The sequence below is a fragment of the Lichenostomus cassidix genome, chromosome 23 (assembly GCF_008360975.1).
Source record: "Lichenostomus cassidix isolate B80296 chromosome 23, HeHo_3.0, whole genome shotgun sequence".
Classification (NCBI taxonomy): Eukaryota; Metazoa; Chordata; class Aves; order Passeriformes; family Meliphagidae; genus Lichenostomus; species Lichenostomus cassidix.
Genome location: NC_139503.1, coordinates 1,828,939 through 1,853,451, shown reverse-complemented (window position 1 = coordinate 1,853,451; position 24,513 = coordinate 1,828,939). Strand labels below are relative to the sequence as shown.

At 49.9% G+C, this 24,513-nt stretch overlaps 2 protein-coding genes and 1 long non-coding RNA gene across 3 annotated transcripts; 2 read left to right on the top strand and 1 right to left on the bottom strand.

Annotated features, from left to right (window-relative positions):
- Positions 1 to 5,504: 5,504 nt before the first annotated feature.
- On the top strand, positions 5,505 to 7,175 carry MARCKSL1 (MARCKS like 1). Its single transcript, XM_085081542.1, has 2 exons — positions 5,505 to 5,657; positions 6,233 to 7,175. Exons 1-2 carry the CDS (start codon positions 5,595 to 5,597, stop codon positions 6,806 to 6,808), a joined length of 639 nt encoding a protein of 212 aa, XP_084937668.1. The 5' UTR covers positions 5,505 to 5,594; the 3' UTR covers positions 6,809 to 7,175.
- Positions 7,176 to 10,146: 2,971 nt separating this feature from the next.
- On the top strand, positions 10,147 to 11,090 carry LOC146427782 (uncharacterized). The gene is made up of 2 exons (XR_014856333.1): positions 10,147 to 10,646; positions 10,838 to 11,090. It is a non-coding gene; the product is annotated as an uncharacterized LOC146427782 (long non-coding RNA).
- Positions 11,091 to 11,746: 656 nt separating this feature from the next.
- On the bottom strand, positions 11,747 to 24,297 carry HDAC1 (histone deacetylase 1). Its single transcript, XM_085081541.1, has 14 exons — positions 23,959 to 24,297; positions 20,274 to 20,386; positions 19,783 to 19,900; positions 18,445 to 18,519; positions 17,317 to 17,455; positions 16,697 to 16,838; positions 15,642 to 15,734; positions 15,100 to 15,208; positions 14,417 to 14,557; positions 14,177 to 14,285; positions 13,957 to 14,087; positions 12,816 to 12,962; positions 12,583 to 12,670; positions 11,747 to 12,293 (listed from the first exon to the last, which is right to left on the bottom strand). The coding sequence occupies exons 1-14, from the start codon at positions 24,005 to 24,007 to the stop codon at positions 12,266 to 12,268; spliced, it is 1,482 nt and encodes a 493-aa protein (XP_084937667.1). The 5' UTR covers positions 24,008 to 24,297; the 3' UTR covers positions 11,747 to 12,265.
- Between the last annotated feature and the right edge of the window lie 216 nt (positions 24,298 to 24,513).

Here is a 24,513-nt window from a genome sequence, read left to right as displayed (position 1 = left end):
TCTGGAGGTTTTTCCCAGCAGATCCTGGAGGTTTTTCCCAGGAGATTCTGGAGGTTTTTCCCAGGGGATCCTGGAGGTTTTTCCCGGGTTCCCATGGGAGATCTGGCTCAGGTTTGGCTCAGGTGAAATGTGGAGATTCCTGCTTTTCCCTCCAGGCGTTGATCCCATCAGGAATTCCCAGGGTGGAGGATTTTCCTTCTCCCTGGATCCTCACAGGATGAGCATTCCGAGCATCCTGAGGTGAAAATCGTGTCCAAAAATCCCCTGTCCTAACTTCAAACCCCTCCAGGAGCTGGGATGTGGGAGATAAGGAGTGTGGGATGGCTGAGCCACGAGCTGTGGGGTTCCTGCTCTGCCAGGAGGGATCTGCAGGCACTGTGGGGCTGTTGATCCCCAAAATGACAAAAATTCCCCGGGTTGTGTCTGTGGGGAGCTCAGCGCTGTCCCCATTGTCACCCTGGGCTGGTCAGCTGTGCCTGAGGATGAGGCTGAAGGGGTTTTTCAAAAAATATCCCAATTTCTGGAGGGATTTGAGGCTGGAACAGGGATTTGTTCCCAGATATCCCAACTCCTGAAAGGGTTCAAGATTGGGGCTTGGATTTATTCCAAAATGTTCCAACTCCTGGAAGGATTTGGGGTTGGGACAGAGATTTTTTTTCCCAAAAATCCCAACTCCTGAAGGGGTTTGAGGCTGGGACATGGATTTATTCAGAAATATCCCAACTCCTGTTGGGGTTTGAAGTTAGGACAGGGGATTTTTCCAAAAAATCCCAAGTCCTGGAGGGATTCAGGGTTGTGGCCTGGATTTGTTCCCAAATATCCCAATTTCTGGAGGGATTTGAGGTTGGAACAGAAATTTTTTTCCCAAATATCCCAACTCCTGAAGGGGCTCGAGGTTGGTTCCTGGATTTATTCCAAAGTATCCCAACTCCTGGAGGGATTTGAGGTTGGTTCCTGGATTTTTTTCCCAAATATCCCAGCTCCTGGATGGATCTGAAGTCAGGACAGGGATTTTTCCCCAAACATCCCAACTCCTGGAGGGATTAGAGGTTGGTTCCTGGATTTTTTCCAAGAAATCCCAACTCCCAGCCCCAAGGAAGGACAGATCATCTCCACAACACCACACAGAGGAGATTCCCCTATTTCCCTACCCCACAACCCCCAAAACCAGCAGGAAAGGCAGCGATGGGATGAGTTTGGAAGAGCAGGGCAGATCCCAGGGGATGATCCCACATTTCCAGAGGGGGAAAACAGCCCAGAAATAGCTGGAGCAGCGCAGGAGGCGCCGGTTGCCATGGGATTTTCACAGCCCAAACTGACGGGACCTGGCAAAGGCAAGAAGAGGCTCTTTCATGGCTTTCTGTGGGAAGTCAGAGCCTCTCCCCAGCCTGGAGCCTTGCCCGGGCCAGGAAGGGGTTGGGGACACTGCTGGAGGGGACAGGGAGAGGTCTGAGGGATTCCCAGGAGATCCTGGAGGTTTTTCCCAGGAGATTCTGGAGGTTTTTCCCAGGAGATTCTGGAGGTTTTTCCCGGGAGATTCTGGAGGCTTTTCCAGGGAGATTCTGGAGGTTTTTCCCAGGAGATTCTGGAGGTTTTTCCCGGGAGATCCTGGAGGTTTTTCCCAGGAGATCCTGGAGGATTTTTCTGGGAGATCTTGGAGGTTTTTCCCAGGAGATCCTGGAGGTTTTTCCTGGGAGATTCTGGAGGTTTTTCCCAGGAGATTCTGGAGGTTTTTCCCAGGAGATCCTGGAGGTTTTTCCCGGGTTCCCATGGAAGATCTGGCTCAGGTTTGGCTCAGGTGAAATGTGGAGATTCCTGCTTTTCCCTCCAGACGTTGATCCCATCAGGAATTCCCAGGGTGGAGGATTTTCCTTCACCCTGGATCCTCACGGGATGAGCATTCCGAGCATCCTGAGGTGAAAATCGTGTCCAGAATGGACAGCAGGGAAGGGACAGCCCCAGACCCCAAAAGGACAGCCCCAGACCCCAAAGGGTAGCCCCAGACCCTAAAAGGACAGCTCCAGACCCCAAAGGGACAGCCCAAGACCCCAAAACATCTCCCATTTTCACCTGTCCCCATCCAAGCCATGCCCATCCCTCCAGCCCAACCCCACCCTCTCCCTGCCGGAATTCTCTCCCCGGAGAGATCTAATTAGCTAATTCCTTCGCCATTTCTAAATCAATATTTAAATCCCGCTGGTTTCACTCCCAGTCACCCCGGCTGGGCTCCCTCCGCTCGGGATCAAACCCCAGAGCAGCCGATCCGGGTCCATGAATAAATAATTGCCTTAATTCCTCATTAGGGAGTGCCGCGGGTGGCCGGGCAGGAGCAGGGCTTGGGGACAGTCCCCTCCTGTCCCCTCTCCAGCCCCGCGGCTCTGGCTGTGAGTTCCCAGCTCTTCCCTGCAGCCTGGCAGCGCTCACCACCCCATAAATTAATAATCAGCCGCAGTTTAAGTAGGTCTGAGGAGTGGAAAACAACCTCGGCGAGGATCTGAGATCCCCCCGGCCCGGCGGGCAGAGATTTGTCTGCCTGTCCATCTGCTGGAGGAGCAGAAACACCACAAGCTGTCCGTCTGGGGGAATCCCACAAGTTCCTGCCCCTTCCGAGGCTCCTGGAGAGCCTGGGGGAGCTGGAGGAGCTCCAGGATTTCCTCCTGGGGTGGAGGAGGTGGAAAAGGGATGGGAAAAGGGATGGGATCAGGGATGGGAGCACTCGTGGGGTCACTGGTTTGCACTGGGAGGGTTGGGATGGTGTTTGGGTTTCGCTGGAATTCTCCAGGATCTGGTTTTTGCCACTTTCTGGTGTCACCACGTGTCCCCAACCTCTTCCCAGGGGGAGAACAGGAGGTGGAGGAAAACAGGAGGTGGTGGAAAAGGAATGGGGAAAGGGATGGGATCACTGGAACTCACTGGTTTGCACTGGGAGGGTTGGGATGGCGTTTGGGTTTTGCTGGAATTCTCCAGATTCTAGTTTTTACCTCTTTCTGGTGTCACCACGTGTCCCCAGCCTCTTCCCAGGGGGAAAACAGGAGGTGGTGGCACAGGAATGGGATCCTTCATGGGGTCACTGGTTTGCACTGGGAATGTTGGGATGGCATTTGGGTTTTGCTGGAATTCTCCAGGTTGTGGTTTTTACCTCTTTCTGGTGTCACCACGTGTCCCCAACCTCTTCCCAGGGGGAAAACAGGCTGGGAAACCTGGATGGGGATGTGGCTGGGGGTGTCACTGTCACCCCACAGAGCACTGGGGATCCAACACCAGCCCCAGGCAGTGGGTCTGTCCGGGGAAGGGGCAGGGAAGGACAGACATCTGCCGTGGAGAGGAGGAACTCTGGGGAATCCACGGGGAGCAGAGCTATTTATATCCACAGTCCTTACGCAGCGCTGCGGAGAGGGTTTGGAGGAAAAGCTGGGATGGGGAGAGGCTGGGGATTCCTTGGGGATGGAAACAGCTGGAAAAATGCCTGGCGTGGAGGGGGGGCTGTCATTGTCACCCCCTCACTGTCACCCCCCCAGTGACCCTCCTGTCCTGCCCAGTTTGCCCAGTTTGTCCTTTACACATCACAGCTGGTCCTGCACTGCCTGAGGGGACAGGTGTGGGATGAAATCCTTTGTCACCTCTGGAGAAATATGGGAAAGACCTGAGCTCCCCGTGGGGTGACCCCAATCCCATAAATGCCCTCAAATCCAAGGAAACTCCTCCCCACGAGCAGCTGTGGGGATTGGATGGGTTAATGGGATGGGATAATGGGATGGGATGGGATGGGATGGGATGGGATGGGATGGGATCCATGGGGTCCATGGGATGGGATGGGATGGAATCTATGGGATGGGATCATGGGATCTGTGGGATGGGATCAATGGGATCCATGGGATCTATGGGATGGGATGGAATCCATGGGATCTGTGGGATGGGATCTATGGGATGGGATCTGTGGGATGGGATCCATGGGATGGGATGGATGGGATCCATGGGATCCATGGGATGGCACAGCAGCACAAAAGCACTCCTGCAGAGCAGAGCCAGGCCGAAACGACCTTCAGCAGAAAGGCTGCAAATCACTCCCAGCAGGTGGGAGGAGGAGAAGAGTGGAACTGGCATGGATATCTCCCAAGGCTGCTGGAACACCGGGAAGAGCTCCCCAGCCTGGAGCCGGCATTTGGAACAGCGTGTGTCCACTAATTCCACATTTTCTCCTACTGCTGGTCTTCCCAACCCCAACACCATCCCTGTTTTCCAGCCGGGAACATCCCACCCAGCTCCTCCGGCTGCTCGGGACGCTCCGGCCCTGGCGGCCGAGCCGGCAGCCATCCAAGGGCTCTTTATCAACTCGCACCCAAAAGTCAATCAGCAAGATGCCGCCTGGTTTAATTAACAGCGATTTCGCTCCGGCGGGGGTGAGCTGCCGTGCCCGGGGGGAGGGAGGGAGGCTGGAGACAAAACATGACCTTGTTGGCTCAGCGCACACTGCGGGACATTGTTTTCCCCCTGCAATCTGGCCTTGGGTGCTGCTGGTGGCACAGCTGGGTGTTGGGGACAGGGGTGGCTCAGGATGCATGGAGAACTCGGGGATGTGGCACTTGGAGGTCCTGCTGCAGCCCCCGGGGAGTGAGGGTGGTTTGGGACAAAGAATGTGGATTTTGGGAGGGAAATCCAGCTGTGCCAGGAGCTGCTGTGGGAGAATCCCCCTGGCAGAGCAGGAATGCTGCAGGGACCTTGGCCAGCTGGAGAAATCCATCAGTTTAGTCCCATTTTCCTTTCTCCTCAGCTCTGCTGTTCCGGGAAATCAGAGAGGAGGAACAGCCGGAGGGGAAAAAACTCCCTGTGCGTGTGCCAGGGCAGGGAGCCAGGCTGGGAGCAGGGGTGTGACCCACGGGGGACCTGTCCCTGTCCCCACAGCAGGACCTGTCCCTGTCCCCACAGAGGGACCCCACAGGGACTGGGATGAGCAGGAGCTTGGAATGAGCAAAACCCCGGGATGAGACACCCTGGGATGAGGAGGATCCTGAGGTGAGCAGGATCCTGAGATGGGCAGGACCCTGAGGTGACAGGACTGAGGCCACCCCCGCTCCAGGACAGTCCTGGGGGTGACAGGAAAGGCCTAAGTGGCACCACGGGACCCTGCAGGGGGTGACAGGGCTGGGGGCACAGGCACCACAAATCCACGTGTCCCCAAATCCAGGTCACCCGGGGGTGACGGGGCTGGGGCAGAGGCACCCCAAGGGGGTCAGGGATGGGGCGAGCAGCACCCAGGGGTGGCAGGGCTGCAGCAGAAGCACCCCAAAGCTGTCAGGGACGGGGCGAGCAGCACCCAGGAGCGATGGAGCAGCCACGAGACCCCACCCGGGTGAAAATGTTGTCCCCTTTCCCCAACCTTCCGGGGCTCCGGGGCGGGGAGGGGGCTCGGCGGGCTCCAGAAGCCCCCGGTGCCCGGCGGGGCGGTGGCTCCAGCGCGGTCCCCCCGCCCCCGGGGCGGGCTCGCCACCGTCCCGCCCCCGCCCCGCGCCTTATCAGCGGCCGGCGGGGGGCTCGCCCCACTCCCGCCCAGCGCAGCCGCCGCGGCGGGGCCGCCAGCTCGCCGAGTGGCAACCATGGGCAGCCAGGGCTCCAAGGCGGCGGGCAGCGACCCCGACACCGCCAAGGCCAACGGGCAGGTGGGTACCGGCAGAGCACCGGGCGGGCACCGGGCGGGTACCGTGCGCCCCGGCGGGGCGGGCGGCGCCGCGGACAAAGGCTGGGCGGGGAGGGCGCGGCGATGGAGCCTCGGGGATGTTGGTAGCCCCGGGGGGACCGTGCGGCCCGGCGGGGAGCGGGGGATGCGGCACAGCCCGCGCCGCGCCCCGGGCTCCCCCCGGCACCGGGCGGGTCCCGTCCGCCGCCGCGCCCCGGTACCGGCAGTGGAGCGCGGGCGCCGCCCGGTGGCAGCAAGCTGGGCCCCCCCACACCGAGCGGAGACCCCCGGGAGACCCTCAGCCAGCCCGCTGCGCCCCTTTTTTCACCCGAGCACCCCCCGGTGCGCTGCATTCCCCCCGCCCCGTGCCCGCTGCTCCCCGTTTCCACCGGCTGGAGCTCCCCGTTCTCCCCGTCGCGGTTCCCCTCGTCTCCTCTCTCCCATCCCGACCCCCCCGTGCCCGCTGCCCCCCGGTTCTCCCGGTTTTATACACTCGGGGGTTCTGGGGAGGGGGCTCGGGGGGTCCCGGCCGTTCCTAACGCGGTGTCCCCCCGGCAGGAGAACGGCCATGTGATCTACAACGGCGACATGACGCCCAAGGCGGGGGTCGAGGTCACCCCCCAGAACGGGAACGGCTCGGCGGAAGCCGCCAAGGAGGAGAGCGAGGGCGAAGCGGGCGGCGGCGACACCATCGAGCCAGCCCCGGCCACCTCCGACGGCGGCGACCCCAAAGCCGAGGGCGCCGCCGCCCCCAAGGACAACGGCAAGAAGAAGAAGAAGTTCTCCTTCAAGAAATCCTTCAAGCTGAGCGGCATCTCCTTCCGCAAGAGCAAGAAGGACGCCGGGGACTCGGCAGCCTCCTCTCCCACGGAGGAGCAGGGCAGGAGCGGCGAGGAGAAGCCGCCCGAGGGGCTGCAGCCCTCCGCGCCCCCCGAGGAGCCGCCGGGCGAGCAGCAGGGAAGCCCCGGCGGGGATGGAGAGCCGAAGGATGGGGGAGAGAGCGGGGCGAGCCCGGAGGAGGAAAAACAGCAGCAGCAGCAGCAAGCGGGGGAAAACCACGGAGAGACAGGCAAGCCCGAGGAGCCCTCGAAAGGCGCGGAGAGCACGGCGAGCGCGGAGGAGAAGGAGGAGTAGAAAGCGCTCGGGTATCGTCCTCAGCGGGGATCTCCGTCCCTCCCGGGGGATCTCCGTCCCTCCCGGGGGATCTCCGTCCCTCCCGGGGGATCTCCGTCCCTCTCGGGGGATCTCCGTCCCTCCCCGTCCATCCCGGAACGCCACGGACTTCCCACACGGCCCCGCTCCCCCTAGGACTGACACCACGCCCCGCACTCCCTCCCTCCTGCCTTCCCTCCTTCCCTCCCTCCTTCCCTCCCTCCAGGTATTTCTTTCTCCCCGTTCCTGGTAGAAAAGCTGGTTTGGATTCCCAACATCGCCGCCGCCGCCACTTGGAGTAGTTTGACCTGAATTGCTGTAAAAAAAAAAAAAAGGGAAAAAAAAAGAACTGGGGAGGAAGATTTGTCTCCCGGACGCCACTGGAGTTTTACAGTTTGTAAGAATCCGGATTTCTCCAGACTGTCCTCTCTCCTCCCAGCAGCTTTCCAAGCCCCACTGACTGTTCAACGGATTTTAATTTTTTTTTATTATTATTTTCCTATTTTTTTCTTTTTTTTCCTTTATTTCTCAGTTTACATTCCTGGTTTCTGACTTTTGTTTTTTTCCGTTTCGAGTGTTTTCGTGCTTTTTTTTTCTAGAAATCGATGGTTTAAAAGCTAATCTGGTTAGTCTTTTTTTTTTTTTTTAATAATGTCTTCTATTGGCTTAAAAACCATAAAGCTTGTAAGTCCGCTGTGTTTAAATTCTGCTTCTAAGGGGTAACTTTTTAGGGTGTGGGGTGGAGAGAGGGGAACCCTGCCAGCTGTATAATGTGAAACCAACCTTATTTTGGGGTTTTTTTTTTTCATTTTTTCCCTCTGTAAATAATTTTTTTAATGGCCAAAAAAAAAAAAAATAAAAATAAAAAAAAAAAAAACCGATTGCTCGAGTTGCAATTTTCTAACTTGTAAAAAAAAAAAAAAAAGAGAAAAAAAGAAAAAAAAAAGAGAAAAAATAACAAACCCAACCAACCAAAAGCTGTACGGGCTTTTTTTTTTTTTTTTTCTTGTAACATTCGAATGGAATAAATAAAAGGATAAATTTAAAAAAAAAGGAAGGATCCCTTTATGGCAGAGCTGAGTCCTTCTTGTCCCCAGCGATGGCAGAAGATGGCAGTTGCTAATTTAACCCACCAGCTGCTGCCTTTAATCACCTCTCGCCGCTAATTGACTCGCGGCAGATGCAGAGCTGCGACCACAAAGGACTTTCCCACCCCGAAATTCTGCTTTTCTGCCAATCCATCTTGGGGTTTTCCCCCCATTTTTGGGGTGGAAAAACCCGCGGGGTTTTCTTAGGGATGAGGCGGAATTCCCGAGTGGAAATTCCCGGTGGGAAACTGGGTGGATTTTGGATTTAAATCGGTTTTTTTTTTCCCCCAAAGAACAGGATTAGCTCCTCTCTGAAAGAAAGGAGCACAAAAGGCTCTGCTGGGAGTGGAGATTTCGCGAACAAAGGGACAAGGAGCACAATGGTGGCTCTATCCCTGCTCCTGTCACCTTTTCCCCCAGGAATTTCCCTCCATTTCGCGGGTTTTCTCCCCCAAAATTCCCAAAAATCTCAGCTCCCCGTTCCCATCCCAGCGAGAAGATGGAGAAGAGCGAATTAAAAAAAAAAAATAAAAAAATAAAAGCATTGTTTGCCCAACAGGGCAAGGAGCCTCGAGGTAGGTGGGAATGTCCCCAAAATTCTGATTTTTTTCTGCCAGGAAACCCCAAAAATGGGATCTGCTTCCCAAAGGGGTTCATCCCTGGGAGCAGGGGGAGAGGAGAAATGGGATTTTTGGAGCTCATTTGGATGGAAAAGTGGGATTTGGGAGCTGCGGCGTGGCAGCCATTTTAGGAGTCCTTGGGAATGGGGAAGCTGCGGAGGCAGAAAAAGGGAATTTAATGGGAATTCAATGGGAATTCAATGGGGATTCCATTCAAATCCGAGGGGTTTTGTTCCAGGAGGGGAGGATTTAATGGTGGAAGGGAATTTGGAGCTGCTTACCACACAAAGCTGGGGTTTTTGGCTCCAAAAAACAGTAAATTTGGGGTTTTTTTGGTTCCAAAACCAGCAAATTTAGGTTTTTTTGGCTCAAAAACCAGCAAATTTGGGGTTTTTTGGCTCCAAAACCAGCAAATTTGGGGTTTTTTGGCTCCAAAACCAGCAAATTTGGGGTTTTTTGGCTCCAAAAACCAGCAAATTTAGGGTTTTTTGGGCTCCAAAACCAGCAAATTTGGGGTTTTTTGGCTCAAAACCAGGAAATTTGGGGGTTTTTTGGCTCCAAAAAACAGCAAATTTGGGGGTTTTTTGGCTCCAAAACCAGCAAATTGGGGTTTTTTTGGCTCCAAAACCAGGAAATTTGGGTTTTTTTTGGCTCAAAACCAGGAAATTTGGGGTTTTTTTGGCTCCAAACCAGCAATTTGGGCTTTTTTGGCTCCAAAACCAGCAAATTTAGGGTTTTTTGGGCTCCAAAAAACAGCAAATTTGGGGTTTTTTGGCTCCAAAACCAGCAAATTTGGGTTTTGTGGTCATTTCAGGTGTGTGACAAACCTGCTCCTTGTTAAATTAAAGGATTTTTGTCTTGGGTTCTTCAGCCAAAAGATGAATTAAGTCCATCCCTTCCTGTAATTTTATTATTCTTTTCCCAGATGATTTTTGGGCAATCAATCCCAAATTGCTCCACAAACCCACTGTTGGGATCAGGGATGAGAAAAGAGCCAAAATTTGGGAATAAAATCACCCCAGAGAGAAAGTGTGAGCAGAAAAAAACCCCAAATCCCATCGGGTTTTGGGTTTTGAGTTCCATTTTTCAGACGGAGAAAATTCAGGAGGAGAATTTCATAAAAAAAATAAGAAACTCAAATAATTGACAAAGGAAATAACCACTTAAAAAAGGGATTAAAGCAGTTTTTTTAAGTGTGGGGTGAGTAAATAAATAAAATGTTTTCATGGATGGAATTAAACCAAATCAGAGCTCAATTCCTGAAAAAAATAAGGGAATTAATGGCTTATTTTTCTTCTCAAATCTTAATTTTTTTCTGCTGGGATGGAGGAAAAACCAGGCCAGGCTGCACACCAACCATAGAAACGGAGCAGTTTTTATTACAAAGGTTCTCCAAAATTCAAAATAAACGCATCTTTAAAAAACCACAATAGATTTTTTTTTTTCTCCCCTCCCTCCCTCCCTCCCTCCCCAGACACAAAAAATGACATTGATTTCTCTTTTATTTCACTTACAAACACCTCACTCTGACCCCAAAGAGACTAAAAAAAAACCCCACAGTGGGGTGTGGGGAAAGAAGGGGAAAAGGGGAGGGAAAAACAACCAAAAAAAAAAAAGGATTTTTTAAAAAAATAAACCCATTTTGGAAAAATCACCTGTGTGAAGTTTAGCAGCATTTGGTGGAGTTGGAAACCTCAATTCTCCCTCAGGAATTCCAGAGGGAATTTTTTCCCTCCCTGAGAAAGGAGAGCAGCAGGTTGGGAATTGTGTGGAAAATGGGGAAAAAATGGGATTTTTTCTCCCCTAAATTTTATTTTTTGGGGTTTTTTTGCACCAAGAGAAGCTCAGCTGTACAAAAGGAGAGGAGAGGAAGGGCAGAGTTGGTCACAAAAGAGCTCTGGGAGGAGATTTGAAATCGCTCAGAGCCCCACCTGGTGTTCCCTCAGCGAGGCAGCAGCAGGGCAAGGTTGGGATTTGCTGGAAATTCCGTCGGGAAATGTTGGGAATTTGGCTTGAAATAAGGAAAAAATTGGGTTTTAGGGATGTGAATTGCCTAAGATTGGTGGATTTGAGGGATTTGTGTAGTGGGTTCAGCTCAGGCTGGAGGTGAGGGTGGGGAATCCCAAAAAATCAAATGCAAAGGGACAGGAAAATTCCAAAAAATTAAATCCAAAGGGGATGGAAAATCCCAAAAATCAAATCCAGAGGGGAAGGCAAATCCCAAAAATTAAATCCAGAGGGACAGAAAATTCCAAAAAATCAAATCCAAAGGGGAAGAAAAACCCAAAAAATTAAATCCAGAGGGGAAGAAAATCCCAAAAATCAAATCCAGAGGGACAGGAAAATCCCAAAAATGAAATCCAAAGGGGAAGAAAAATCCCAAAAAATTAAATGCAAAGGGGAAGAAAAATCCCCAAAAGATCAAATCCAGAGAGGAAGAAAAATCCCAAAAAATCAAATCCAAAAGGACAGGAAAATCCCAAAAAATCAAATCCAGAGGGGAAGAAAAATCCCAAAAAATTAAATCCAAAGGGGAAGAAAACCCAAAATATCAAATCCAGAGGGACAGGAAAATCCCAAAAAATTAAATCCAAAGGGGAAAAAAATCCCAAAAATCAAATCCAAAGGGACATCCCAAAAAATCAAATCCAGAGTGGCACAGGAACAGAAAAAGCTCAAAAATCTGATCCCTTCTCCTCCTCCAGGTGCACAAAATGCTGCCACACTCCCTGGATCCACGAGATCTTGGAAAACCAAATCAACCTCTAAGGGTGGTTTGAATTTTGATTTTTTATTTTTTTCAGATCTGGGCTCTTGGGGCTGATTCACTGAAAAAAAATTAAATAAAAAAAGCACTTTTCAGGTTGCTTTTCTAGAGAAAAACAACTGTTTTCCAGGTTGGTTTAGAAAAAAAAAATTTAAAAATTACAGGTTGCTTTTAGGAAAAAAAAAGAAAAAATTTCAAGTTGCTTTAAAAAAGAAATTTAGGTTGCTTTTCAAAAAAAGAAAATCAGGTTGCTTTTCAGAAAAAATCAGGTTGCAGGTTGCTTTTAAAGAAAAAAATCAGGTTGCTTTAAAAAAAATTCAGATTGTTTTAAAATTAAAAAAAAAATCACTTTTTTCACCTCTTTGCCCAAGTTTGCTGCAGGGAGGAACCAACTCCAGTGAAGAACTGCACAATCTGACCCTGAGAAGTGGCACCAGCTTGCAGGTTTTGATTTTTTTGTTTTGTTTTTTTCCTGTTTTTTTTTTTCTTTTTGCCATGGTGGAATCCAACCGAAGATCACAAAGTCATGATCTCCCCACAGGCTTGGTTTGGGAATTTTCCCATTCAAAAACCACCAAAAAAAAAAAAAAAAAAATAGAAGAAAAAATTTAAAAAAAAAAAGCATCAATGGCCATTTTTCCACCTAACCTGAAATGCAGACTACTTCTACTTAAATTATTTTTTTTCCAAGGTTATTTTAGAGGAGAGAGAAAAGGGAAGAAATGATTTTTTTTTGTTTGTTTTTAGACACACCAAGGAGGGCAGTGGAAGGCAAAAGAGTGAAAACTCCCCAAATCTGGGCAGTGCAGGTCTGGCAGAATCCTCCCCAGCTAGGAATAATTTACAGTTCTCCAGTCATTTTATACAATTATATAGAAATATATACAGAAAACATATATAAAATAGAAATCCTGTGGAGGAGGAGGATTTAGAGGAGCTAAACCTACGGCAGTGATGGAGCCACTCAGGTGGATTTTGTCTCTTCCTTCACCCTGGGGAGGCAAAAAAATTGGAGGATTTGGGTTAAATCAGCAATCTGGGCTTGGAGTTAAAAAGAAACCTTAAAAGTGTTGCTTGTCTGGTTGGTTTTTAGTTAAAATTTAATGTATTGCTGAGGGGAAAAGCAGTTTTTTTATTTCTCAGTGCTCTTAACACCTGGAATTTTTTTCCCACGAGGAAGCTGGGACAAAGCCAGCCTAAGTGCCACCCAAATTGTCACCCAAAATGTCACATCAGCCCTTCCCAAACCCTCCCTGGGCACCAGGCAGGAGCTAAACTCACCCTTTGGGTTGTTCTGCTGCTGCTGGTGGTGCTGCTGGTGTTGCTGCTGCTGCTTTTTCCTCTTTTGCTTTCTCCTCTTCCTTCTCATCTGGGGAGAAAAGATAAAAATAATTTATTTTTTTTAATAAAATAAATAAAGCCAGAGCAGTGCAGGTGGGGAAGGAATTCCAGGTTAAAATTCCAGGAGGAAATTCTGGAAATCTCCAGAATTTCAGGTGAGCTCTGCTGCTCACCTTTCTTCTCCTCCTCCTCCTTCTCCTCCTCTGCTTTCACACGTTTGGCTTTCTTGAAGTTGGCGACGTTTTTTCGCCCTCCTTCCCCCTCATCCTCGGAGTCAGAGAATTCCTCATCACAGGATATCCTCTTGTTGGAATTCCTGACTGGGGAGGGAGAATTCAGAGGGGTTTGGCTGAGCAAACTGACAAACCAGGAGGGCTGCAGAGTTAATTCTCTGAGCAGAGCCCACCTCAATCAGGATTAAACCACGACAAAAAGCTGCTTTTTGTTTGAATTCAGCCTCTCCAAGAGATCCAAGATCCTGTGGACAACTTGGGTTAGGCTAGACTGGAGGGCAGGAGGAGGTTTAGAACCTGCAAAATCTGTCTGCCAGATCCCAAAAGCCAATCTGGAGGGAAAAGCTGTTTTTCACTGCTGGGATCACACCTGCCAAGGATTCTGTCCCAGAATTCTCACATGAAAACCCAAGTTTTGCCCTTTATGGGAATGTCATGGTGAGAGGGATGCTGCAGTGCTTTGTCCTACAGAATCAACCAGGGAGGTGGGGATGGGTTCAAAGGGAGAGTCCAGGATTGGGGGGTAAATCCTGGAGTCAGAACTGGAGTTAGACCCTGCATCCTCCTGGCTGCAGTGAGAACTCACGGATCTGCTCAGCTCTGGGTTTTTCCCAGCACAATTCCCATCACATCCTAATCTCTTCAGTAACAATTCAAGGATCCTGCTCAGCTTTGGGCTCTTCCCATCACAATTCCCACCACATCCTCGTATCTTCAGTAAGAATTCAAGGATCCTGCTCAGCTTTGGGTTCTTTCCAGCACATCCTCATATCTTCAGTAAGAATTTATGGATTCTGCTCAGCTTTGGGCTCTCCCCATCACAATTCCCATCACAATTCCCACCACAATTCCCATCACATCCTCATCTCTTCAGTAGGAATTCAAGGATTCTGCTCAGCTCTGGGCTCTTCCCAGGACAATTCCCAGCACATCCTCTTCTCTCCAGTAAGAACTCATGGATCCCAGCCCAATTCCCACCACAACTCCCATCACACCCTCATCTCTTCAGTAGGAATTCAAGGATTCTGCTCAGCTTTGGGCTCTTCCCAGCCCAATTCCCACCACAACTCCCACCACCTACTGGAAATGCGTTTCTCAGGATCATCCTCCTCCTCATCCCCGCTGTCCTCCTGCACAGCATCCTCAGGAATTGGCTGCATCTGCACGCCAGGAGCATGGGGCAGCATGCGCAGGTTCTCGAAGAGGCGCTGCCTGCAGCCAGCCAGGGAAGGACATTTTGTCACCAAGTGCCACCCAGGGCCACCAGCCCCCCCTGGAAGGGTTATTTCCCCACCACTCACTTGATTTTCTCCAGGTACTCGTTGGTGTTCTGGTTGGTCATGTTGGAGGGGCTGATGTGGAGCTTGAAGTCTGGCCCAAAGTACTCGAAGTAGTCGTTGTAGGGAAGTTCTGTGGGGGAAAAAAAAGGGAAATGATCAGCAGGGTGGCACAGCAGGGCAGCCAGAAAACCCCACAGCACCGTTTTTCCAGCTGTCAGTGGGCTACCAGCAGCCCTCAGTGCTGCTCCAGGAGGGAATCACCGTTGGGAATTTCGGTGTCCAGAGCCACAGCAGTCTCGTAGGTCCAGCAGCGAGCGACGTTCCTGATGGTGTAACCTCCTCCTCCCAGCATCAGCATGGGCAGGTTAAAGCTCTTCACAAACTCCACACACTTGGCGTGGCCTGCAGCAAAAGCAGAGGGGGAAAAGGTGGTATTTGTGGGATGAAGTTCCCAATTTTCCCATGGAATGTTGTGCTGTTAGGTCAGTTTGATGCCTGAATAGGGTTTATCTGAAACAGAGGCTGGACAAAGTTAGGAGAATAAAAAGCAGTTGGATTTATTAAAGGTGCATTTATTTAAGGTGCATGCAGGGCAGACAGAGCCTACTAGAGAGGCTACACCCAAAATGGACAGCGAGTCATGAGTTCTTAATATTTTATAAGTTCTGTCCATTAACATATCAAGATTTAATCCTCCAATTACACCTTCAGCTGAGGATGTTAATTACCCCAAGTTTGCTCCCCTCAATTCACTGCTGTTTACATATTTTGGGGCTCTGAGGCAGCACAGTATCCTTGGATTCCCAACTTAGAGGAACTGTTTTGTCTAAAATGCTGTGAACAGAAGTTTTAGCACTTTCTATGGAGTCCAGAGTTACACATTATATAAAATTAAAGATATATGAAAAACAGAGAAGCTGAAATCCCTCAAGGTGAGCTCATACCTTTGATGGTGAGGTTGAAGCAGCCCAGCCTGTCCCCAGACAGTGAATCAGAGCCACACTGCAGCACCACGGCGCTGGGCTGGAACGTCTCCATCACCTTGGAGATCACCTAAACAACACAGGCCTTGTCACCCTCCTGCCCACAGGACACTCACTGCCCACAGGGACAGCCACCAGGGTGCTGTCACAGCTGCCCTGGCAGGGAACAGAGCTGTGTTCAGCTCCCAGACAGGCTGCGATTGTTTGGGAGAACAGAATGAATCTCAGCACTGAAAATCCATACAAAGTCCCCAAGAATGGCCCCAGGGACAAAGTGGGACCCCAAGAATGGCCCCAGGGACAAAGTGGGACCCCAAGAATGGCCCCAGGGACAAAGTGGGACCCCAAGAACAGCCCCAGGGACAAAGTGGGACCCCAAGAACAGCCCCAGGGACAAAGTGGGACCCCAAGAACAGCCCCAGGGACAAAGTGGGACCCCAAGAACGGCCCCAGGGACAAAGTGGGACCCACAGAGATGACTCAGCACAGGAGGATTCACTCACAGGTTTGAAGATGGCTTCGTAGGACTCGTCGTCGATTCCGTCCCGCAGCGGGTAGTTGACAGCATAGTATTTCCCTTTGCCTGCCCCGATGTCCTGTGGGGTGACAAGGACACCAGAAACCCATCAGACACTCCAGTTCTGCTCCAGTTTGGGCAGGAAAGCTCAGATTCTAGCAGTGTCATCTAAATATTAAGCCAGAGGTGTTCACTGCAGAGATGCATGGTAGCGGTCAGGGCTGGCCAGACTAGAAAATATTCTATTTAAATATATTTTAACATTTCTATATATTTTAACATTTCTTTTAACATTTCCTTCATATATTTTAACATTTCTTTTAATGGCCAGCCTGAAAGATCAGTTCTGCTGGGAGAAGAGCTGGGAAAAAAAAAGGTAATAAAATAAAAATACTGGGGAGAAAGCATTGAGGAAGAGGAATGAGTGGTGCTGCCCATAGTTGAGGAGCTCCAGTCACTGAATCTATTCAGGCACTGAATTCTAGTTGAAAATGAAAATAAAATATTCTGCTTTAAATAATATGTGTTTTTAACTTTTTTTTATCACTCTCATACTCAAGTATTTTGTTAAAAATAGTTATTTTGTTTTCGTGTAGCTGCACCAGGCTCTGGGCAGGCTGAAAAAATTCAACTCCCAAATGAAATATTTAGATCAAAACCCACAGTTCCCCTCAAAATCACAGAAAAATAAATAAAGATCCTTTCACCCCTGAGAACAGGAGTTCTGGCGAGGTCAGAAGTCACAGGGTGACACTTTACTGATTACACAGAGCTGAGTCACTGGAGGAAATGCCACCAAAAATCCACTCAGAATTTCTGTCACCCAGCTTGTGTCACCAAGGGGGAGCAGAATGTCACCTTCAGAGTCACTTCTGCCAGCACAACCCCACCAGGAGGCTGCTGAGAGTGAAGATTTGGAGTTAATAAATTATCAGTTAATAAATTACCTCCCACCCACACCTCTGCCCTCAGAAAATGGGTGAAAAAAATCCTTCTGAGCAGGAAAAAGAAAAAATTCCAGGGGATTTTCATGGCTCTCACCCTGAGGTCCCCAGTTCCTGGGAAATATTCCCCATATTTGTGGAAGGACACAGTCATGACACGGTCTGTGGTGTAAAAAGCTTCCTCCACCCCATCCCCGTGGTGAATGTCGATGTCGATGTACAGAACCCGCTGGTGGTACCTGGAAAAAAAATCACAATATTGCATTTATTCCCAGAAAAAATTGCCTTCAGAGCAGGGGAAACTGGGAAGAGGGCATGGAATTTGGGGATGGTCCTCAGGATTTAGAGGGGAAGGAGCTGCAGGGAAAGGAGCAGCAGTGGAACAGAAAATAAAGTGGATTTTGCTGCTGCAGATCATCCTCGAGGTCAGGCTCAGCTCAATTCATTCAGATTCAGCCAATAAAATGCATTTTTCTGGCCAAGCCTCCCCCAGTGAGGTCTGCCTCGAGCCAGAAGCTGTCACCCAGCCTCTCCCAGGGTGGGTGGCAGAGGGGAGGGACAAAGAGCAGCAGCACAGAAGGACAAATCCCTCAGGGAGAGAGAGGAGCACAGCCTGAAAGATCAGCTCTGCTGGGAAAACAGCTGGAAAAAAGGCAATAAAATAAAAATACAGGGGAGAAAGCACTGAGGATGAGGGGTCAGGGGTGCTGCCCATACTTGAGGAGCTCCAGGATGGCCAGGACAATGTCATTGACATAGCAGAAACCAGAAGCTTCTGACTTTTTGGCGTGGTGCAGACCTCCTGCCCAGTTCACTGCGATGTCTGTCTGCTGCTTGTTCAGCTTCACAGCACTGGCTGGGGGAGAAAAGCACAAAATAAAGGTTAAAACAAAAGTGAAAGCCCCAGGGTAGAGGGTGAGGGTGAAGCAGCAGACCTTCCCTGGGGGTTTTGGGAGCTTCACAAAGCTCCAGCTCAACGCTGGATGTCACCACAAACCAAGGGAGGGGAGATGGGAAATGATTCTCATCTCTTCCCACTTTTGCCTCAGAGCAGGGAAATCTGCACAAACCAGTCTGGGGTCACACTGGAGGCAATCTGGATTTCTCAGTGCCTTCAACACAGCATTTTAATGTGAGTTTTTTTATCTGAGATATATTCAGGTCACCGAGTGAAAATGCATTTAGGCAAAGGAAGTTCTCCTCCCCACCCCAGCCCTTTCCATCCACTTCCTGCACGTTCTGCAAGTCTCCCAGGATCAAAACAAATTAGAAATTCTGTGGAATCCTCCAGCCCCGGGAGCAGAGAGAGCACAGAGCTGCTGCAGGCAGTGCTGGGGGTGCTGCTGGGCACAGGAAACACACACTCGAGGTGTCATTGTGGCAGCAGAAGCCACAAAGCTCAAAGAAAAGAGCTCCACACCAGCCTTGCTGCGAAGTGTGAGGAAACAGTGAGAGAATTTGTGCTCCAGCTCTCAAATCTTGCAGCTTCTGCTCTGCTTTGTGTCCAGAGTTGGTGGCTGTTTGTTCAAACAGCAGCTAAGACATGCTGTTCTTTCATTTCCAGGTTGTGCCTGCTCAGAGCAAGACTTTTACAACTTTTTTTTGGCTGATTTTTTTATTCAAGCCTGTTGTGTGGTTTTGTTTTAACTCTGTCACTGGTGAGGTTACAGAGCCATTCACACGTCCAAATTAGGGATTAATCAGTGTGCAAAGCAGGGAGAAATGTGGATTTAATTATTAAAATAATCAGAAATAGGTTCACGGAGTATTTCCTGGGCAGAACTGCTTAAAACACATCTGATAAAGAGGAAAAGGAAAAAAAAAATACACAATTTATGATCTTACCAACAGAGCCTCCAGCAGAGAGCTGACAGAACTCAAAAAGACCATCAAACACAGGGCAGTCCTCCCCGACATTAACTGGAAAAGAACAGTAAAAAAATTATTAATTAAAATCCAAAGGTTGTAGCACTACTTGGATTTGAAAAATGAAGTGGGTAAGCGGCCAGAAGTGTTAAACAACAAAATGCTGTGAGCAAATAATGCTGAAATGGAAATGTGTGGCTGACACTTTGCACTCTCCCCTTTCACTCCACATCACACAGCTTTAGGTTCTCAGCAGAGCTGGAGTTTTAGCCTCAATACATTCTTACTGTAATTAATTCCACCATTAAAAAATAGTTCCCCATTCAATTAAACTTCAGGCTCTTTTGGGTTCCTCTGCCCAAGCCTGGCATCCAAAAATGGAATTAGGGACTCTTCATTCCCTTTCCAGCAGGTTTGGTTGGAAGAAAAGCTCTGCCCTTTGCATGTTTTAAGATTAATTTTCATATTTTGGCATCTTCAGGGAAAAAAAAAATACACTGCAGAAAACACTGCCTAGCAGAGAGAGCAGAATGCTCATGAGCTGTGGCTGCTCCAGGGGTAAACAGGTCAGTTTGGGTAAAAATGCACTTTGCTGGATGTCATTGGGTGGATTAAAGAATATCATGGACTGGGGGGAAGCTTTCAGTGTGTATTAATCATGAACCTGGTGCTTTATTTAATATCTGTCCCCTTCAGCTCACAGGGGGTTTGCAAGGCTGAAATGTTGTTGAAATGAAGCTTGAGCTTTCCCCAGTGCTTGTGTGGATTTGTTAAAAACCCACTTTTGCTGCCAAAAAATATCAGTTCAGAGAGGCACAGACACCAAATCCAGGGTTTTGTACCATTAAAGAGCTTTTCCATGCACTGCAGAGGTTGGAACAAAACATCAGCTCACAATAAACCAATAAAATATTCAGGTATTGATTTCCAAGCTGCCACTGCCCTGAAAAATCCTTGATCTACAGCAGATTTGGGGTTGAATTGAGGAGTTGGGGTTTTTCAGTTTGTTGAGTTTTAAATGCCCCAACTCTTCTGGTTGAAGATGAGAATTAACAAAATTCATTCAGGTTAGAAATGGAGTAGTTCTGTCATCTCCAAGCCAGGAAGGGAATTTAGGGGACAAGAAAAACCCCAAAACCAGCCAGGTCAAAGGGATCCCCTCAACTCCTTTGGGACCTGTTTATAAAACGCTTCGTTTACCAGAAGCAAAATCCGAAAAAACACAACTTCCCATGGTTTTTCCCCATTTTTATCCCAAATTTCCCAAGCTGGGCTGGCATTCCCAGAGGCCAGGCTCTGAGCTGCAGCATCACTCACATCTCTGCATCTGCTTGCTGTACTCAGACATGTTGTCAGGGCGGATGGACCTCAGGAATTTGATGTAATCATCGCTGTGGTACTTGGTCATCTCCTCGGCGTTGGCCTTGTGAGGACGCTGAAAGGCAGAAAGATTGCTCTGGAACTCATCTCCCTCCTTAATTCTCATTTTCGAGCCCAGATTTACCACCAGGAAGTGTAAAAAGTATCAAACAAGCAGTGTTAAGTAAGAAAAAATTGATTTGAAAGGGAAGAATGGTGCTGTTGGTATGTGTTACACACATAGACATGGAAATCAATTTAATTTCAAGGATAAAAAACAATTTTCCAGTCTGCAAAGCCTCTCTGAAGCACAGAACCCCTCAATGCAACACTCAGAAGAAACCAGAAATATATCAACACAACCATTTGGGGTTTATTCCCTTCCTCTCAGAGAAAAGCTCCAAAATTAAAGGCTGAAACATAAATTATGACGTTTATAACTCACTCACATAGATCTCCATCTTCCTGTAGAGGCCATAGTTGAGGAGCAGGTTGTGGGTCATGCGGATCCTGTGGGGTTTCATGGGATGTCCTTGGCCATAATAGTAATTCCCAACATCACCTGGGAGCAGAAAAGGGATTTATTACCATCAGTTCCTCGAGAGGGAATCACCAGCAGATCCTCTGGGGTTTATTTCCCATTCCCAGGGGATGGGATTTCCCATCCTCTAAGCACAGGGATATCCAGGGGTTTGGAAAAATTCGTCCTCAAGTGAGACAGAAGTTTGGGGATTTGGAAAAATTTATCCCCAAATGAGACAGAAGTTTGGGGATTTGGAAAAATTCATCCTCAAGTGAGACAGAAGTTTGGGGATTTGGAAAAATTCATCCTCAAGTGAGACAGAAGTTTGGGGATTTGGAAAAATTCGTCCTCAAGTGAGACAGAAGTTTGGGGATTTGGAAAAATTTGTCCTCAAGTGAGACAGAAGTTTGGGGATTTGGAAAAATTCATCCTCAAGTGAGACAGAAGTTTGGGGATTTGGAAAAATTCATCCCCAAATGAGACAGAAGTTTGGGGATTTGGAAAAATTTGTCCTCAAGTGAGACAGAAGTTTGGGGATTTGGAAAAATTTTGTTGGGTTTGGGGTTTGGTTTGGTGGGGTTTGGGGTTTGGTTTTGTGGGGTTTGGGGTTTTTTATCCCCAAGTGAGAGAGAAGTTTGGGGATTTGGAAAAATTCATCCTCAAGTGAGACAGAAGTTTGGGGATTTGGAAAAATTCATCCTCAAGTGAGACAGAAGTTTGGGAATTCAGGGAATTTGGAATACCAGTGGAAGGCTCTCTGCCCATGGAAAAGAACTGGAATTAGATCACTGATTCTGGATCAACCCTTCCAACCCAAACCACTCCACGGCTCTGTGAGTCAAGAGGAAGAAGCTCCAAGGTTTTTTTGGGCACAAGCTGAGTGCCAGGAATCTCTCCCAGGTCTCACTGAGTGCTCAGAGCAGAATCCAGAAGGGCCACAGGAGTTAATCCCAGCTCAGACAGTGACTCAGCCCCGGGAACATCCAGCCTGTGCCTTGCTTTGCTCCTGTTTACCCAGGGGAAATGGGATCCAGGGAATTCTGCCACTGCATTTTTACATTTTCAGCCTTTTTAAAATTCATTTAAATGCTCCAGAGGAATTATCCTATGGCACCAGGAGAGCAAAATCACCTTCCTGCAAGTCCATCCCACAGGTCATGAATTTTTCTCCAAACCAAACTCACTCTTCACTCCCTCATTGCTAATTGGGTTTTTTTTTTAATTCCACCTCTTTTCCCAGGGGAACTTATTTCCCTGCTATTGACAGCAATTTCACTTTCAGATTTCTGCCTCCTGCCAGGAAACAGGAATCTCTCCCAACCCTCATTTTCCTGGGAAACCAGACCAGGTTGTTCCTGGAGCTGTACAACTCCAACCCCACTTGAGAAGCAGCAGATCCAATCCGGTCTGGCTGGTGACTCAGTGGGGAGAATTAATATTTCATCACCACTCTCAACATTCACCAGGAGCTGCTGCTGCTTTCCCCACAGCAGGTTTTTCCCTCCTGTGGACGTGGAGTTATTTTCAGGCAGGAAAAGGAGGTGCCAGCAGTGCAAATCTCACATCCAGGGAAGTTTGGTGTTGGGATTTACCTGTCTGTGGGGCTCTGGGGTGTTGTGTTCTTTTGGTAAATAGAATTATTTTCAGTTCAGTATGGGTTTGTCCTGAAAATAATCCTATTTTCTGAATTTTTTTTAAATCTATGCTAACAGTAACCATCCTGACAGTAGAATAAATTAACAAATCCCTAAAATTATCACACAAATCAAGGTTTGGGGCACCTAGCAGAGATTTCTGAGGCTCTGCCTGGAAAACACAAGCACAGAACTGCGTGAGGTTTTTAAAAATCACCACCAGCTGCCAGAGGAATGCCCTGGGCCAACCCTGAGCTCCTGTTCCCTGTGCTGAGCACACCCCAAGTCCTGTGGATCCACAGATAAGCTCAGCTGCTCCTGGACGTCAGAGCAGATTAAGGAGTGTGAATTTAACTCAAATCCCTCCACGGGGAGCTTCTCAGGGAGAAGTTCCATCCAAACCTTTCCACATCCCCTCAGCATTCCGTGAAGGAATTCCATTCCCCACCTCTGCATCCCACATTCCTTCTCCAGGGAATTCAAGAGACCCCAAAAAGCACCCAGGAGCTCCCTTTGGGGAATTTCCACACCACACTGGGATGCTCCAACCTCCCTGAGTGGGAAATAAAAACAGATTTTCATGGTAAAAGCAGCTTTTCACCCTCGGCTGTGGATGTTTGAGAGCTGCTGGGAAAAGGAGAGTGGAGAAAAAATGAACTGCTCTGTGGATATGTTGTGTTCTAAGGATAGGGGTGAACTTCAGAGTCCCAGAATGGTTTTGGTATTTAAAAATAATCAAGTTCCAGGGAACCTTCCCCTATCCCAGGTTGAAAATCTCACTTTTGAGGAAAAATCCTGATGTTTTTAGAGGAAAAAAAACCCCTCAGCACATGCCTGGCACAGGATTTGGAAGAACCTCCTGTGCTGCTCACATCTTTTGAGAGGAAAAAGCAGCAAGAAGAAGTTTTTTTTATTTGATTTCAGGCTAAAAACCGTGATGAAACAGAGAATTGCACAAGAGGGTGAGCAGAGAGGCTGTGAGAAACCAGCCTGCCCATCAGCAGGGCACCAAGTCAGGAAGGTAGAGGGATAGCACTGGGATTTTCCCCACTGGTTTTAAGATCCCATTCTTTCCCTGCTCCCCAGGGATGGTGACAGAGCCCCAGAGCAAACCCAAACTCCACAGCCCACACTGAAGGATGCTCTGGGCACAGGAGCTCCCTGCAAACAGCCTTTCTGTTCCCTCCTGACACCCTGAGCTGAGCAGAGCCTGTCCTGTCCCTCCACAGAATCCTCCTCCAGCATCCAAACCCTCTCCTGGCTTCGTGCCTCTCTCCACATCTTCAATTCATCCAATTCCCAGCTTTCCTCATCTCCTCAATTCCCAGATCTCCACACTTCCCCATCCCATTCTAACCCCGCTGATCTTCCCCTGCTCTTTCCATTCTCCTCCCCACATCCCTGCCGTGCTCCTCCATCCTTCCTATATCCCTCACCCCACTGAAAACCCCACGTAAATAACCCCTGATCAGTCCATCAGCGACCCCAATGTCCATCCCCGCAGCACACAGTGACCCCACTACCTTCTCCCACATTCCCCAGTGATCCCCAAACCCTTAAATCCCCTCAGAGCAGCTCCCGCCTCCAGTGATCCCCGTTAGCAACCTCACAGCTATCCCCATTCCCCAGTGTCCCCTCAGTGATCCCCCATTCCCCTCAGTGTCCCCTCAGTGATCCCTCAATCCCCTCAGTGTCCCCTCATTCCTCTCAGTGCCCCTCAACCCCACCCCAGTGACCCCTCATTCCCCCCACTGACCCCTCATTCCCTTCAGTGACCCCTCAGCCACCCCAATGACCCCCATTCCCCCCAGTGACCCCAGTACCCCTCATGCCCCCTCAGCCACCCCACTGACCCCTCATTCCCTCCCCATCCTCCCTCACCCTCACCCCGCCTCCCCCACCCTGACCCCGCCGCCCCCTCAGCCCCCCGCCCACCCTCCGCCCCGGGGCGGCTCCCGGGTTCCCTCGGCGCCTCACCATCGTAGTAGTAGCAGACTTTGCGCTTCGTGCCCTGCGTCAGCGCCATTTTCCTGCCTCCCCTCACAGCGCCCGACCCGCCGCCGCCCCGCGCACCCAACCCTGCCCGCCCCGGGCCCGCGGGCCCGCCCCCCGCGCCGCGCCGCCCAATCGCAGCGCTCCGTTCCGCCCACTCCCGCCCGACAACCAATCGGAAGCCGCAGCGGCACCTAGCAGGTTAGGCTGCGCGCCGGGGGCGCCTGGGCTGTACCATTGCGGCGGGAGAGGGGGAGACGGCTGTACCATCGCCGGAGGGGGGGCAAGGGAGAGTGTCCAGGTGGGTGGGCTGCACCATTGCCTGCGGGGGGGGAGCCAGGTGGGGCTGAACCATCCCAGGGGAGGGGGGGAGGGCAGGGTTGATCCACGTGGGTGGGCGGGAGGGGGGCAGGGAGGGTCTCATGGGGGTCTGGGGACTCTGGAGGGTCTCCTGGGGGTCAGGGGGGTCCCAGGGGGTCCCAGAGGGTCCCAGGGGTGGGTTGGGATGAGTGCAGTCCCTCTGCCGTGGGGATCCCCCGG

Bases quoted from the DNA above. Each gene is read 5' to 3' on its own strand.
- MARCKSL1 (XM_085081542.1), top strand. From the start codon at position 5,595: ATGGGCAGCCAGGGCTCCAAGGCGGCGGGCAGCGACCCCGACACCGCC. The intron at 5,658-6,232 runs GTGGGTACCGGC...TCCCCCCGGCAG, and splicing joins CCGCCAAGGCCAACGGGCAG to GAGAACGGCCATGTGATCTA.
- HDAC1 (XM_085081541.1), bottom strand. From the start codon at position 24,007: ATGGCGCTGACGCAGGGCACGAAGCGCAAAGTCTGCTACTACTACGAT. The intron at 20,387-23,958 runs GTGAGGCGCCGA...TTCTGCTCCCAG, and splicing joins AGTCTGCTACTACTACGATG to GTGATGTTGGGAATTACTAT. The intron at 14,088-14,176 runs GTGAGTGGTGGG...GGCTGGCTGCAG, and splicing joins GAGTACCTGGAGAAAATCAA to GCAGCGCCTCTTCGAGAACC.